At 38.3% G+C, this 17,651-nt stretch overlaps 1 protein-coding gene across 9 annotated transcripts in view; it reads left to right on the top strand.

Moving 5' to 3' along the window:
* Positions 1-17,651, top strand: part of rap1gap2a (RAP1 GTPase activating protein 2a) — a 100,777-nt gene that overhangs the window by 57,058 nt on the left and 26,068 nt on the right. For 7 of the 9 annotated variants that reach the window (XM_047161404.2, XM_017490580.3, XM_053687493.1 and 4 more), the window contains one exon: positions 5,646-5,730. In XM_047161404.2, the coding sequence (XP_047017360.1) occupies positions 5,646-5,730 (85 nt within the window). Of the gene's footprint in view, positions 1-5,645; positions 5,731-13,474; positions 13,634-13,704; positions 14,266-17,651 lie in introns of those variants that run through there. The other 2 variants (XM_017490581.3, XM_017490582.3) reach the window with 2 other exon arrangements.

Genomic DNA, 17,651 nt, shown 5'->3' with positions numbered 1-17,651 from the left:
TGGGCAGAATGTAGCCTCAATTTACTTTAATTAAAGGTTAAATTAAAGATTCGATTTCTTTTTTCATATTATCATTCAAAGACAGTTTTCATCAGCTTCTTTTTTTTTATCAAGGGTGCCAATAATTCTGGAGCTGACAGTAACGATGAGAAGCGGACTTACTTCTACCGCTCCGACGTCCCGATATACATCATCCTCTTATAACACAGCAATTTGCCAATGCTAACAATGTATTATTTATTAAAGAACCAGACATACTTTTTATCCATTTATAGTTACATTTACTCTTGTGGAACACCCATGAATGTTATTACTTACATTATAGCAGCTATAAACAGTCATTCTTTCACCAGCCATTCTTTCTCTTTTTAGTTAGTACGCCGAATAATGCGCACTCCTCTCACTCCTCTGTCCTGTGGGCTTGTTGGAAATTTTACAGCTTGCTGGAACTGGAGACTCCTTCCGTAAATACTAGATGAACCTCTCCTGATGGAAAACGTCACAATGAGACACTTTTTTAAATAGATTTGACGTGTGTGTCTGTCATACAGATGAAATGATATTGTATTAGAAAAGAGGAATGAATATAAACCATGTTGTTATAGACAGTTCATGAACACCGTCTGACTAATCAGAAATAAGAATTTAGCTGTGGAATTAAAAAAAAAAAAAAAACTGAAACAAACAACGCATTCCTTCCTCCAGAGAGACCGGACATGTTTTATAGTCAGTGGTAAAAAAAAATAATTCCACCATTAATAATGTGACTGTTTTATTGCTCGTTAGTTTCTTGGGCTAATTTGAAATCTATCCAATAACCGATCAGATTTGTTTCGCAGTAAAATACAGATGTTTTATTATAATCCCTTCTTAAGCTGTAGTCGGGAAAATAGGATTTAAAAATAGCTCTGATCTCGTAAAGAATTTATCACGACATTAATCTGAAGTGGATTATTTGGTCCTGTTGCCAGTAATACAATTGTATCCGGCAATAACCCCCGTGTGTGTCTCTGGTCTTGTTTTAATAGTTTCCGCTTGATTCACAGACCTTCTGTCTCACTCCTTCTTCTATCTTTTTCTCAGTTACTCCCGTGCCTGTCTCACTCTCTCATTATTCTCTACCTCTCCTTGTCTGATTTTCTTTGTCATCCTGCGTCCGCTTGTCCCCTCTCGTCTCAAAGTGAGACCATGACGCAGACTCTGCCTAATTACCACAGAAGCCGACACAAGGACAGTCGCACTGCAGCATACACACACACACACACACACACACACACACACACGCTTGTAGTCTTAGTTGGCACTTTCATACGCCAGCGTGTAAAGAGTATGCTGTGCCATGTGTCACTGTTTGGTCCTTAATGAGAGATAAAACATCGAATCCTTATATTGCTTGATATTCTAAATGCATTAGAGCGAAGACAATCCAAAGCTGGAACTTCAGTGACCTTTGTTCCAATGGCGATGATCTGCCATGATGTCGGTAATTTGAAATTCGTACATCAATACGAAAAGGTACTTCGGGTACTATATAATCAAGTACATACTGCATGTAGTATATTGTATATTGTGTATAATATGCCATTTGAGAGGCAATTTTTGTGCTATCTATCATCGAATCAATTCTCAAACTGCCAAAAATATCCCACAGACTCCATCAGTATAGATATACAGTACTGTGCAAAAGTCTATGCACCCTATTAATATTATTTATTTATTTTTACTACAAACTTTGTTATAGATTTTTTTTTTTGTTGTTGTTGTCGTTATAGATCCTACTGAAATTGTCATCACCATCAGGTCACATTTACTTATACGCAAACTTATTTTTGAGTCATTTATAAATAAATAAATATATATATAAACATATAAATAAATAAATTAAAAAGCCGCTTACGCTTCCGAGCAATTTCCCCCAACTTTGCATTCGCACATTTTTGTCCGTGTTAGTGCTTTCGCATTCATGCACAGGCGGTTTTCGTGCGACTGTACCAGTTGGTTGCTCTTTTATCAGTCGAACAGCTAACACCACCCGTGTTTATGGTGTTTCTAAGTTTTTTAATCGCGGTCCCACTCTAATATTGTCACCTCACGGGTACGGCCCTCGATCGGCCATCATTTGATGATCCTGGTTTTACGTTGTCCTTATAAAAGATGAACGGTTAACTAAATTGTAAGCCTCGCTAACGTACACTTGTGTCTATGCCCGTTCGCGCTCGGCATTGTCATGCGTCCTGCGTGATCGGATCGCGAGTGGGCAGGACTAAGTACAGGAGTGAATGGGGTTAAAGGCATCTCAAAAGTGCATCGTGATCCCGAATATAAATGTAGCAAAAGACTGACATAATTAATAAAAGTAACCGTTTTCCTCCAGCGAAGTGGTCACTGGAGACGCGTTCATAATACCAGGTGGGAACGGTTATGCGTCTCCGCTGACCACTTGGCTTCGATCAACCAGGATGCATGTTAATGCCAGGTGTAAACTGGGCCTATATTTCCTAGTTGCCTAGCAGTCCTCTCACAAGTTCACCTGAACGATGACCGTACTGCGTGTCTAAGTTTGATGAAAATGTGTATTTGCTAGTCATATTTTAAATGCAGTAGCTGCTTAGCTACGTTTCATGTTAGCTGTGTCATCTCTGATTGGTCACCGTGGCAAATAAGAACAGAATACTATTGTCAATGTTTGTTTATTTAAATCTCATCCCTTCAATCTTGGAGGTTTCACCACTTTCGTTCTCACTAATAATCCAATTCAGTGTAGAAATGATGAATGATGAATGAGGTTGCTCAGGTTGTTCAGCTCTGTGGCTGTTGTGTTGTGTTGGGATTAAACTCGCATGTTTACGGATGCTGAGTGTAAATCTTTGGCACTCATCAGCTGCGTTTTGGACCGAGTCCTTCAGACTCTTCCTTGACGGAGTGAGGTGTTTCAGGATTCTGGCCACGTATGAGAGAAATAAACTGTGAAGAGTGGGAAGTCTCACTGCCAATTTATTCCTCTCCACATGAGAATTAGGCTCCATTGAGTCTCATCATATCCAGGTCACCGGCACATGACCGGCCAAATCCTCCAGAGGCGCAAACGACGACTTTGCTGTGTCACCGCATTCGTTTTGGCAGTGAAAGCTTGATCATGCCTGTGGTTCATTAATTCAATAAAGTGCAATTGTTTCTGTAGGCCGATGTCTGGGATTTATGGTAATAATATCTGGAACGCTCTCATAACATTTTGTTATTAGTTTACTGTCGGTTGAGTCTCTGCAGACGCTTTTGTATAACCGTGATGTTTTGTTAGCAGTTGTGCCGTACCGTGTAATTATAGCCGGTTATACGCGAAGAATTTCGACTCATTTGTGTGAGATTTCAGTTTTCATTTCAGTCAGGTTTTTATGACTCTCTCAAGTGTGTGATTTGAGAGCTTAATGGTGTATAACTTCAGGCCTCAGACTCCGAACGAGGTCTCCCATTTCCTGTTAATGGGAACATGACTGTGTCTAATTTTAAACTTTGGGCCAGTCCATCTCATGCTCGTCTTTGGCTAAGAGAAGAGCTTTTCATGCGTGATCATGTTCCGATACCTTGTCCTCTCTCTCTCTCTCTCTCTCTCTCTCTCTCTCTCTCTCTCTCTCTCTCTCTCTCTGGAGAGATCAGCAGGATATTCAGTATGTATGTATTTTTTAAAATGTATTAATTTATTTTAAACTGCCATCCAACTCAATAACAGTAAGGACTTTGTTAGCAGTATATGAAGTTATAGTTACACTGGACTATTTAAGCCACTCCTGAGAGAGAGAGAGAGAGAGAGAGAGATGAAAAAGGAAATGCATTGCACTTTATAGCTTACACTATTACGCATGATGGATTGTTAGCTAGTTGAATTATGAGTAATGTTCATGACATGCCTATATTTTTGCATACACAGTAAAATCCCTAGTGTTGAATTAACACCTAGAGTGTTCATTTGAGTCCAATGGACTGTAGGGTGTAAACACTGTGGGGTGTAAATTCAACACTGTGCATGTTAAATCAACACTGGTGATTTCGCTGTGTAGTGCAGCAACTTTACAATAAGCCTTGACAACGTTACAACACAACACAACTTTACAAGATGCTGTACTATAAAACTCTACAACATACAGTACTACAAAACCTATCACGTACTACAACACTTTACAGCATACTGCAACTTTACAGCATACTACAATCAGTACAAAAGTTTACAACTTTACAACATATTACGATCAGTACAAAAGTTGACAACTTTACAACATATTACGATCAGTACAAAAGTTGACAACTTTACAACATACTACGATCAGTACAAAAGTTGACAACTTTACAACATACTACGATCAGTACAAAAGTTGACAACTTTACAACATACTACGATCAGTACAAAAGTTGACAACTTTACAACATACTACGATCAGTACAAAAGTTGACAACTTTACAACATATTACGATCAGTACAAAAGTTGACAACTTTACAACATACTACGATCAGTACAAAAGTTGACAACTTTACAACATACTACGATCAGTACAAAAGTTTACAACTTTACAACATACTACAATCAGTTACAAAAGTTTACAGCTTTACAACATACTACAATCAGTACAAAAGTTTACAACTTTACAACATACTACGATCAGTACAAAAGTTTATAAACTTTACAACATACTGCAAAACTGCATTACTTTACAAAATACTTTAAAACATTACAATGTACTTTAAAACTTTAGTACTTTACAACATACTGCAAATCTGTACAACATACTGCAAACCAAATACACAACATTACTACGGACTGCAAAATCTTACTACTTTAGAGCACACTACAAGCCGTTGCTACTGTACAGCATACTACAAAATCGTACTATTTTACAACCTACTACAAAACTGTATAACATAATACGACATCTTACTACTTTACAATAATACTACAAATCTTTACAACATTAAATCCTACTGCAAAACCGTACTACTTTACAAAATACTTCAAAACCTTAAAACATACATTGAACCTTTAGTACTTTACAACATACTACAAAATCTTACGAATAAATCAATAAATCAGAAGGAAATACAAATCATTTCTTTCTTTCTTTCCATTTTTGAAAAGAGAAATTTTCGAAAGAGGGATGTATGTATTTATTTTACAAACCAAAAGCACAGGCGAGGGTTATGTAGAGTCATAGCCAGGTGAAGTAAATCTATTCATAAATCAGGATATAACAAAGGGAAAGCCTCAGAGTGACGAGACACCGCAAGGTCGCAGGAGAAAGAACGGGACTACACAAGAACACATCAGTTGGTTACCAAACCAGACAGAGGTGTACACAATGACGAGCTTAAGTCCTTTGGACGCAGTTACCATAGTAATAACTTCATGGGGTGGTGGTGGTGTGTGTAGTGGTTGAGGGATTGAGGAATGCCAGTGGGCTTGCTGAGGGAAGAAAAATACAAACAGTTCTTTTAAAGATTATCACCTCAGTCTCCTGAAGTACCTTTATGTCCTGGTCATCAGATTCTGAGAAGGACATTGCACGTCCTCTGGGTGTGTGTGTGTTTCTATTTCACTATTCAATAATGTCTGAATGCCGTCTAAAAGCGCCTACGTGTGTGTGTGTGTGTTTTGCAGGAAACAAGAGCTGCTGACCATCTCAAACGTTCCTCTGGGAGAATGTCCACCATCACCGCCACGCACTGCACCACCCACTATGAAGGTGAGTGCAGTAGTCAGCTCCCCACACACACACACACACACACACACACACACACACACACACACACACACTTGTTCATTGTACCATAATAAAATGTGCTATTACTAATGTAAATCTCCTGTATCATTTACTTTTTCAGGACAGATTTATTTTGTGAGCATTATTTAAATGTGTACAATGATATTTTGGCTAATTAATAGAGCCATAGAGCTTTTCGTTCTTGATCACATTAGGTCCGACATTGACATTTATTAACGAGATTTAGAGGCCGGCTTGTGGTTTGAGGTAAAATCATTCAGCATGATAGATCGCCAGTCAAACTTGAGACTTATAAGATCTCAATAATAAAAATGACTTTTATTCTACTTCAAAATAAACACTGATATCCCTGCTGAAAAAAACAAAACAATAGAAACCCTCATAGAATCTGTAATGGTTTTAATGGTTATAATGGGAATTGTATTAGTATTGATGGAAACTGTAATGGTCCCTCTGGGTCTCTTGTGGTAATTTGTTGCCTTCTATCAGTGGCGTGATATGTCTAGTGGATACCATTAAGGACCAATAATGGTTTTAACGGTTAGCTGATGCTTTGTAATGGTATTTGTAGTGGAAACCATTCGAAATTTACTGTGATGGTTCTTGTAACGTCCATAAAGTTACCAGAACGTTCTCGTAACGTTTCCGTCTAACGTTACCCAAACGCCTGTTGATATTGTCTTTACTGTTCTTGATATGGACCAAGCAAATGTCTCCACAAGACCAAAACTGACATTTATTCCCATTATTTTCTTATCACAAACTGCACACACCCTCTTACAGACATATCCTGACACATCCTATAAACAATCCATCACACACACGCTGTCCAAATCAATATATCTCCTGTAAAGCCATGACAGAAACACAGCAGCGGAAAAATGAACCATTTTCATCGCCTACATGTTCACACAGTGATTATTCTGAACAGTTTTCGTTGCTATAAAGGAAAAAAAACAAAACAAAACCCACACACATTCCTCACATCACAACATGTTGCACCTATTTTGCACTGTTAACACCGTAATAATCGTATTTCACTGACGGCCATCTCACTGCAGTGTGATGACAAGTTCAGCAGGAGTGTCATGTATCCTGATCCGTGGCTATAAACTATAAAACTCAGTAAGAGATACTGAGATACGCTGTAGAGTTAACATTAGGGTAATGCTTTCTATGAAGTCCTCTACAGTATAATGAACTGCGAACGCATCCGTAACATGTTATAATGAATACATACGGCATCATACACATTGTTGTAACTGTTTATGACCACGCATTACACTTGGTAAGCTATGTTTATGACGTGTTGTGTAAGTTAAACACAACAGAGCACGCTGTTATAGAATGACACTCAACAACGGGGTGATGTGATATGGCCCGAAGCTGATTATTTTCCCGTAACAGCACATCAGAGTGTTCAATTCCTCTTATTTACCAACGATTACAATTGCTTACACTTTCATTTTTTTTTTTTTTTCCATTTAACGTTGCGGAATGTCTGTGAAACAAGTTCCTGTTCTCACGTATGTTATAGCAGGTTATAGCAGTCTTTCCCTCTCTTAGAGTTAAAAAAATAAATAAATAAATAAATAATAAAAAACAGCTTGTTTTTCCTTGTTAACAAGGAAACGGAACGAGCAAAGTCCTGTAAAACTTTACGTTGCATAATATAATTATTTTTTTTTTTTTTAAATTAGCACTGTCTCACAAATACTACTTCGAAATGATTATAAATGATATAGCGTCTAGAATGATAATATTGTATAAATATTACATACATTCTAACACGCGTATGATCATTATATTACACTTCATATTACTAATAAAATATATATGTATTATAGCAATACATAGCCTTGAGAGGCCATGCGCTCTTGAGAAAATGACGTCATGATCACGAGAAATCCATCCATCCATCCATCCATCCATCCATCTTCTATACCGCTTATGCTTCCTTCAGGGTCACGGGGAAATCTGGAGTCTATCCCAGGGAGCATGGGGCACAAGGCGGGGTACACACTGGACAGGGCGTCAATCCATCGCAGGGCACAATCACACACACACTCACACACCCGTTCATACACTACGGACACTTTAGACACGCCAATCAGCCTCCCGTGCATGTGTTTGGACTGGGGGAGGAAACCGGAGTACCCGGAGGAAACCCCCGCAGCACGGGTTTTTTTTAAAGTGTTTATTAAAGGTGATACACAATTCTGTCTACTGCCATTTATTAGTATTGGGCATGACCATGGCCTCTTAGGGTTTCTGGAAATACATGCTGGAATACACACACATATTTGATACAATACATTCATTATAAAATGCATAAAAAAGACAGGTCTCAGTGTGGCTATATTTAAACATAATACAGAATTTGACATTGGCATTAGTAGACATGTATGTATACTACCTATAATGTATTACATTAATAATTCATAATGCATAATAGACATTTCACTTCCACTGACAGTGTTACTGACCTTAGAATATATACAGTAAAGGAATATTTTCGATGTATTAAACTGAAGTCATTTGTTCGTTCACTGAAGGTTACTTCTGTCGTTCGTGTCAGCCGAGCCAGGCTTTCGGTTTCATTTCCTTCTGGCTTTTTGGCTCAATTTAATTCACAACGCATCTCCATTTCCTTTGTGTTCAGAACCTCGAATTGACAGAAATCCTTTGCTTGTTTTTTTTTTTTTTTTTTTTTAATTATTTTTGTATAAAGCTGCATTTCTTGACCTTTTTATGCCGCAACCTTTGAAGTTTGGTGGCTTCGGAGTTGTACCGTCTGTCTTCTTCACATTTCCCAGCACGGAGGGTGTTTATAGTACAAAGGAATGGTTCTGCACAATTCATCATCATTTATTCATGACGACTTCCGGCTTTATCAATTAATTAACCATGAACCTGTTCAAGGTTAAGTTCAAGGTTAAAATATCATGTCATTTTTTTTTCTTCTGAAAACTCTGCTCCCCGCATGCGTAACCCTCGTGCGATATCAATGTGTCGAGTTTCTGTATAAACTCCTCGTCGAGCACGCTTTACTCACCTCTGAATACGGCTCTTAATGTTTTGCCATGAAGCCGAAATTAGATGCTGTTGCAGGAAAATGCCAAGGGGCACCAAGATCTTGGTTATACCCAAGATTCTTCGTTATAAATCTAACTTGATTCATGAATGAATTAAACTTGCTAACTTTGATATTTGTGAGATTAAGCGAGATGACTCACTTTGGTGTTTACTTCTGGAATGTTACGTCACTACCTTTGTTGCCACTTGTTGTCATCTATGTCACGAACAATTATACATGAAACACAAGTGTACACGCTATTTTACTGCAGGATTTCAGGTCTAAACAAGACAGTAATGTAGAGTAATGAAGTAACTGAATGGTATGATTTAGCAGCATTAGCAGTTAGCAGAGAGAGAGAGAGAGAGAGAGAGAGAGAGAGAGAGAGCGAGAGAGAGAGAGAGAGAGAGAGAGAGAGAGGCAGACGGACGGACAGAGAGATGGAAAGGCAGAATGGGAAAGAGAAAGAGAGACAGAGAGAGAGAGAGAGAGAAATGGATGGAGGCAGAATAATGAGTAAGAGAGAGACAAACAAATACACAGAAAGAGAGAGAGAGAGAGAGAGAGAGAGAGAGAGAGAGAGATGATTCAAAATAATAAAAATGACAGAGATAGACAGACAGAGAGAGAGAGACAGACAAAAAGAGGCAGAACAATGAGATAGAAAGAAAGTCAGACAGAGAGAGACAGAATGTGAAAGAGAGACAGAGAGAGACAGACAAAAAGAGGAAGAACAATGAGAAAGAGAAAGAGAGAGAGAGACAGACAAAAAGAGGCAGAGCAATGAGAAAGAGAGAGAGAGAGAGAGAGCGAGAGACAGACAAAAAGAGGCAGAACAATGAGAAAGAGAGAGACAGACAAAAAGAGGCAGAGCAATGAGACAGAGAGACAGACAAAAAGAGGCAGAACAATGAGAAAGAGCGAGACAGACAAAAAGAGGCACAGCAATGAAACAGAGAGACAGACAAAAAGAGGCAGAGCAATGAGACAGAGAGAGACAGACAAAAAGAAGCAGAACAAAGAGAAACAGAAAGACAGACAAAAACACAGAGAGAGAGAGATTACATTATATTAGACTATTATATCCAATAACTTCTCCAATCTCCATACCCTCCACTCCTCTACTCAGGTTTCAATACCAAACGGCACTTTAATTCTATTCCGCCGAGTCATCTGGCCAAAACCCGCTCCTCCCGAACTATCCATAACCGCCAGTCTAAAACTGTCTACCCCTCCCTAATCCCACTCTTCCTCCTACAACATCCACAATCCCAGTTCATCAAGATAAAACGTAAAGACCCGAAAAGTTGAGAAAAAAACTTCAGCCACGCTCTGAATCACTCTCCACTCGCTCCACAGAGAGAGAGAGAGAGAGAGAGAGAGAGAGAGAGAGAGAGAGAGAGATCTAATTCATCACAGAATAACATTGAAAGTAAATGAAGTTGACCCCTGAAGTCCTGATCCTTTTACCTCAAGTTAAATTGGACTATTTCACAGCCTGGTTATAAATAACAACATTAGAATCACTAGAAATGATGATGAAATCATGTGATGAAAAAGAAATCTGTTTCTCAAGCCACCGCCACTTCCTGAGGCTTTAGTCAGAAGCATTTCGGAACTTCCCGTGAGTGAAGTTTGAATTATGCAAATCATCATGTTATAAACAGACTGGACTGATACAGTATTAGTGGTGTGCACAGTTACAGCACTTAGGAGTGTAAACCGAATATATATATATATATATATATATATATATATATATATATATATATATATATATATATATATATATATATATATATATATATATATATATTGACCTTGATTTAATTGCACGTTATTAAATTTAACTTTATTCAATTGAGATACTTTTAGGTTCAACCGAAATATAATAAGCCATTATAAAATACTTTAAAATACGCGTGTTTACACAAATTAAAGTCTAAATAATCAAGCATCCATTTCCTCCATCTCGGCAAATGGCCTCTAATGCAGAAGGATTACGTTACAGTTATTCATGACAGTTTTTTTTTTTTTTTTTTTTTTTGTAACTTCATCTACAACTACAATTCCAAAACAGTTGGGACGGTGTGTGAAATGTAAATAAAACCCATATGTTAATCACAACAGAACATAGAAAACGTATCAAATGTTTAAACCGACGAAATGTACTATCTTAAGAGAAAGAAAAAGAAAAAAAAAAAAGAGGTCATTTTGAATTCGACGGCCGCAACACGTCTCAAAAGTGTTCCTCCGGCTGTTTCTTTTCATTAACGCGTACTTTTCCGGCCTTTTCTCGCCCCCGTCCCGACTCTTCTGAGACGTCTCGTTTGATATGTTCTCAACGTTCTATTGCGAATAACATATGCGTCCGTGAGATGCGCAAATCATCGCGTTCTGTTTTTATTTGCATTTATTTTACAACTTACACAGGAATTGGGGTCGTACATAAATTATCCGAGTAGACAAGACATTAGATGCAGTTGGAATGACTCGCTTGAAGTAAACTCTACCTGATATTAATGAAGCTAATATAATAAGGGGGGGGGGGGGGACAATTAGTAAATGCTACTAAAAATATACACGCGCATGCAGACAAATTATACTCATGCAACCACTTGACATTAAGTATGAAATATTAAGAGTAGATTATCTTTCCATCTATAAGCAGTGGAATATTTTGAGGTGTAATTTGTGTTTCCGTAGTAACAGCTCCTTTCTGAGAAGAAACATTTCTGAGAAGTCATCTAATGTTTACTGGCATGATTGCAATATAAATGCTCAACTCTACTCAGACTTCTCAGGTTATCAAAAAAATAAGCAGAGTATTAACATGTTTTGTGACATTATTATATTGGCATAGATTTATATACAGTGTTCGAGGCCTAGATAGCATACACTCTCTAAAAGTACGTGTCGACTTATAATGGGTTTTCTGTCTCTTTTTTTTTTCCTTCTTCTATCATTTTTTTTTTTTTTTCATTTTCTGCACATGAATATAAGTGAATATTTTTGGGAATATATTATTGAAAGCCAAATTCTTTACCAGCTGAATCTATAACACAGTGTGACCTGTAGGGTTTTTTTTTCCCCCCTCACACATATTAATTAGGTGACACAGAGTGTTCGAAACAAAGCAGGAAAGAAAAAAAAAAATCCGAAAGGACAAACCTAAAGTCTAATCTAAAGTCATTTTCAATTTTTTGAAACTGAGTTTGGACTTGGGGCCAGATATCTGGAGTGGTCGTGAGTACTAATCCCTGGTCCTCTTGAAAACAGTGGTCTGGGGTTTGCTTCGACCGAACCATGTGATACCGGAGAACGAGTTGTAATAGATATTCATATATGAGATCAGACTTTCATAGCACTGGACGGCTGTAATTAATTCAGTTTTGTGGTGCTTGAACTGAGAGCTTTGCAAATAACGCACGTCTTGTTCTCGCCTACATGGATAAACAATGTTTTTTTAAAAAAATCATTTATATGAAATCAGCTCCACTAATACGTTTGCAGGTATTAGTACACGATGACATCCAAAAAGATTGTTGGTATCACAAGAAAATAATCAACATCTGCAAAGAGATCAAACAAGTGGCTACTATTTTTACATAAAATACGGAACTGCGAAATCGGCGTACAGTTGAGAAGAAATTCTTCAATGTAACGCAAACCTACGATTATAAGCCCCGCCCCCAAACGAGCCCAGACTTGGTGTTGAGTGCAGACCTGAGTATTTGGACCAAGTGATCTTCTCCCATAGTCAGCTCTCTGATCCTCATGTTGGTTTATCCTTTTCAATAAACGCAGTCTTTACAGGTAAAACTGAAGGCTAAAACCTAGAGTAGATGTTCAGAGCTATTTATTGTTTAAGCAATCACTCTAACAAGACACACCTGGGTAACAAGAAACACCCGTCAGTCACGTGTTTCAATATTTTTTGCTTGTCTACAAATTTGGGTGGTCTGATGCAAAATGTGCTACGTTCCATATCGTTTAACACATCGGCAAATAAATACCAGGATGTAAAAGCCGCAATCCTAAACTCTCTTCTCATATTCATCTTTCGATCTCAAACCCAGATGTCTTCAGTCTACAGAAAAAACAATTTCATTGACCTTGCCGTTCCAATAGTTTCAGAGTGGACTGTATATTATATTTAATAATGTGTTCAGGTATGTTCTGTATATATATATATATATATATATATATATATATATATATATATATATATATATATATATATATATATATATATATATATATATATATATATATATATATATTATATAGGGACCATTTCCCCCCTGACCAACACACACACACACACGTATAATATAATAATGTACTATAATATAGAATATAATATACTGCTAGGTGAATGTTGGAACAGCAAACATTGTTAGGAAATTTAGCAAGGATTGCACACACACACACACACACACACACACACATTGTTGATGATCCACACACACTCAGAAGTTGGAAAGAGAATAAGGATGGTGTGTGTGCGGTTGATAAGGTCTCCAGCCTGCCAACATTAACACTGAAAGCTGAGAAACAATGTTTGTGTTGCATGAGAGAGAAATAAAAAAGAGAAGAACGACAAGAAAGGAAGTGAGAGCAAATATCTCCAGACTGGTAGGACTAGTTTGTGGCATGGCATGTTAAGAGGCTTGCCAGGCACACCCAGTAGTTCTGTTCCTGCTTTGTATGTGTGCGTGTGTGTGTGTGTGTGTATGAGTGTGTGTGTCTGCTAAAGAATAGGACATGGCCGGCTCTGACAGAGAGGTACGACACAATCTGTAATCTTCAACATACCAGACAAAGAGGATGTGTATTTGTATTTGTATGTATTTGTATGTGTGTGCGTGTATGTGTGTGTACGTGTGTATGTGTGTGTGTGTGTGTGTGTGTGTGTGTGTTGATCCGAAAGATGAACTTCATGTGATGTGGTTTAGTGGTTAGAGAATCTGTCCGTGTACAGTATATCAGCGGCAGGGACGTTAGGTGGAAGTTGAATCACACAGGAACGTCTTTAATGAATTGGCTTTAATGATGCTTTAGAGGAAAGAACGCTCCTGTACGTGAGGTTATTTCGGCAAAACCGAAACCGTTCCACTGCATCAGCAGCATCGTAAGCATTTACTAATAACGGCGTTGTCATGGTGCAGAAATGCTACCTTCACGACTGACTGCGTTATGCAATACTCCACAGGGCAATAGAAAAACTTAACCCACTCTCAGACTCCCTCATGTGGGAGGCTGTTCAGTGTGTGTGTGTGAGAGAGAGTTTGTTCCTCATGGCTATTTACCACTGAACTCAGCCCACGCTTGAAGACGGTGTAAATACAGGGAGTGTAAATGAATGCTCCACGTCTCAAGCCCTGACATGAACTACAGAAGCTCTTAGTATGTCTCAGGTAACTTTATATTAAATCCTGGAGGTGGAAATAATGAATTACTTCATTTGGTAGTATTTTATACCAGTCATTTATATGCCACTCTACCGAAACGGACTGTTTTATTGGTTGTGCTTTATCATACTTGTTAAGGATGATTTATTTTAATGTACATGCTTGTTTGTACTCCATTTAATATGGAGCGTAGAGTTATAGAGTATGGCAAAAAATGAAAATAAATAAAAACGTCATGATTCTATACTCTAGAGTTGGAAAGTCTAAGTAAGAAATAGGTACAAGTAAGCTGAGAATCTGTATTTTATTGAAAAGAAAAAAATAAAACAACCCTCAACAACCTTTAGATATAATCGGAAAAAGCTGATTCGGATCACATTAATCAGGCAAACGAAGCACACAACGTATGTTTATGTTCCAGCTGATGATAACACTGTGTAATATCGACTGTACGACCATTCAGAACAGTAAGTTGCAGTCGTACAGTTCAGCAAAAGTGTATTCGCATTTAATAAAGAGGCCTTTTAGAGTTCTGATATAATCTGATTGAGAGATTTGTTTCATGTTTTCTTTATTTATTCGCTAATATCGGGTGAACGATCGTAAATTAGCGCTTGATCCATTTTACGTGCCGTGAATTTTAGTGCATCGCTAATCACGCCGTACAGGATTTTGCAGAGTTTTTTTTTTTTTTTTTTTTTTTTTTGTGATTGTTGCGGCGGCCATTTGGAAAAAAAAAAAAAAAAAAAAAAACGCTCGATTTCGCCGCGGCTTTTGTCAAAAATGTGAAAACTACTCGAATTGGCGAAATAGCGATTGCACGACGGTGTTTTGCGCGGTCTTTCACGGTGATGCTTGTTGGTAAATGAGATCTTTTAGCTGCACTCATGTTCGCCGGGCGTTGACGTTCATTGTGATGATGTCACACGACGAGTCTTGGCCCAAATCTGCAGAACATCTGCAGGAATTTTGATAAGCTCCTGCGAATGTTGCGGTGTTTCTTTGATTTTGGTGTCCATTTCCGTGATCGCAAAATAGTGGAGGAATCGGTGTGGAATCAGTGTATTGCTATAGGCTTCGATAAGTTTACTCAGGACGTTTGAATTGAAACCCATGGCAGTAGATGTTCTGTTGTTAGTAGACACATAAGTTGTCTATTGGAGCATCGTAGCACACACACGGACAGTACAGTAATCATTATTCTTTTGTAAGCTGTGTCTTGTTATTCTATTTCTTCCTCTTCTTCTTCTTATTATTATTATTATCATATTACTACATCATGCGAACTTTGATTACTCCGTAATTGCGTAAAGCTATTGCATTATATCCAATTATATAATCATATACATATTTGTACGCAGTTTGCATAGCAACAAAAGTTTGTTGTGTGTTTTTAGGCATCCCTGCAGTAAGTCCCTCAGTGTAAGTGTCGCTAATCAGCTGTGGAGCAGCCACCGAGTCCACAGGGTGCATGTAGAGATAAGGAGACTCAGTTTCACATAGATCCCTATGTAACGTTAATGCTATTGTTTCTCAGACTTTCTGAGAGCTTCACCCTTCTGTCTGACGTGACGAGGGTTGAAGTTTAATATCTGACTCTTTTTTTGATCCGGATTACGGTAGTTGGATAAGATCTCCACGGTTATTCAGGCAGCTGTGGTGTCTCGCAGGTCTTGATTTGCTGAGTTAGTATGCTGGAGGGAATGAATTATTCACCAGGTCACATTTTCCTCCCAGCCCCTGACACCAGTTGGATTTTTTAAGAACATTTCTGCTATAATGGTCTAATGGGAGTGTTGCATTTACAGTACATCAGATCTTTGCAAATTGTTCACTTGTGTTAGCTGTACTACATTTCCCACTGCATGCCTTGTATATATGCTGATTTTGAAGTTTATGTAACACCCTGGTTTAACACGATAGGGGCGGATCTATGTAGTAATAGTGGATCTAGAACCACTTCATTAACGGACAGCTCTACAGGGTGGTAGGGGGTCTAGGATCACTTCATAGGGATGGCAGGAGTTTAGTGGCGGATACAGTATGTGATAGCAAGAGATCTAGACAGTGTTTCAGTTGTAAAACATGACGTATCAGAACACCAAGGGAGAAGTGATCCAGCCAGTGGACAGGGAGGGAAAAGGCCCGACTATAGACACTACAGTGCTCCAAGCGCTTCAGGTAATACAGTACTGTTGAATGCCATCATATACAGCTAATAGTGTAATCAGAATCAGTTGCAAACTGGGGAACTTATGTTACGGTTTTGTTAGGGTTTGCGAATCAGTGTGTCATAAGGCTAGAACTATGTATGTGCTAGTAGTGGTCTAGAATCGCTTCATAATTGAGTTACATCAGTGGTGTGGTAGGATGTGGCAGATCTATGGAGTGGTAGAGGTTCCAGAAGCGCTTCCCGATAGAGGCGGCTTTCTGCACAAGTAGGAGTCCAGAAGTACTTCATAATAGGGGTGAACCTTTGGGGTGGTGGGAGTCTAGAATCAGTTGTTAATGGGGATATATGGGGTAGTATGAGTCTAGAATCAGTGTATAAATGGGTTGGGATCTATTTACTGGTATGGGATCATTTTATAGCATCGAGTTGTATGCCATGGTAGAGGCCCAGAAACACTTTATAATAGGGGTGAAGCTTTGGGGTGGTTAGAGTCCAGAATCAGTTCTTAATGTGAGATCTATGGGGTCCAGAAACACTTTATAATAGGGGTGAACCTTTGGGGTGGTAGGAGTCCAGAATCAGTTCTTAATGTGAGATCTATGGTGTCCAGAAACACTTTATAATAGGGGTGAAGCTTTGGGGTGGTAGGAGTCCAGAATCAGTTCTTAATGTGAGATCTATGGGGTCCAGAAACACTTTATAATAGGGGTGAATCTGTTGGTTGCTAATGGGGTTTTCAATTACTTCAAAGTAGGAGCAGATCAATAGCGTGACAGGGGGTCTAGAAAAAGTCCAGAATACTGTGATCATGTGGACAGATCGATGCAGTGGTCGGGGGTCCAGAGTCACTTCCTGTTAGGGGTGGAACTATTCCGTAGTGGGGGGAGGGGAGTCTAGAATTATGTGATAATAGGAGTGGATCTAAGAGATGGTAGAGGTCCAGATATATCACTTCAATATACTGTAGGGGTGGATGGAGGTGGTGTTACAATTTGGGTCATGTAAAGTGCATTTGCAATAAGAGCATTGCCATAACATATACATTTGCCTTAGATATACAGCAACTGCTGCAAACACAACAACAAAAGCATGACAACACAATTTTTTTTTTTTTTTAAATTTTTAAAATCATAGTTTTATGAAAGAACTCCCTTCCAAAACTCTTTGCCAACCCATATAAAATTGTCTCGATCTACCACAGCTTCATAAGCTCATTTTT

The sequence above is a fragment of the Ictalurus punctatus genome, chromosome 17 (assembly GCF_001660625.3).
Source record: "Ictalurus punctatus breed USDA103 chromosome 17, Coco_2.0, whole genome shotgun sequence".
Classification (NCBI taxonomy): Eukaryota; Metazoa; Chordata; class Actinopteri; order Siluriformes; family Ictaluridae; genus Ictalurus; species Ictalurus punctatus.
The sequence above is the reverse complement of the archived record's forward strand: the minus strand, read 5'-3'. Positions and strand labels throughout refer to the sequence as shown.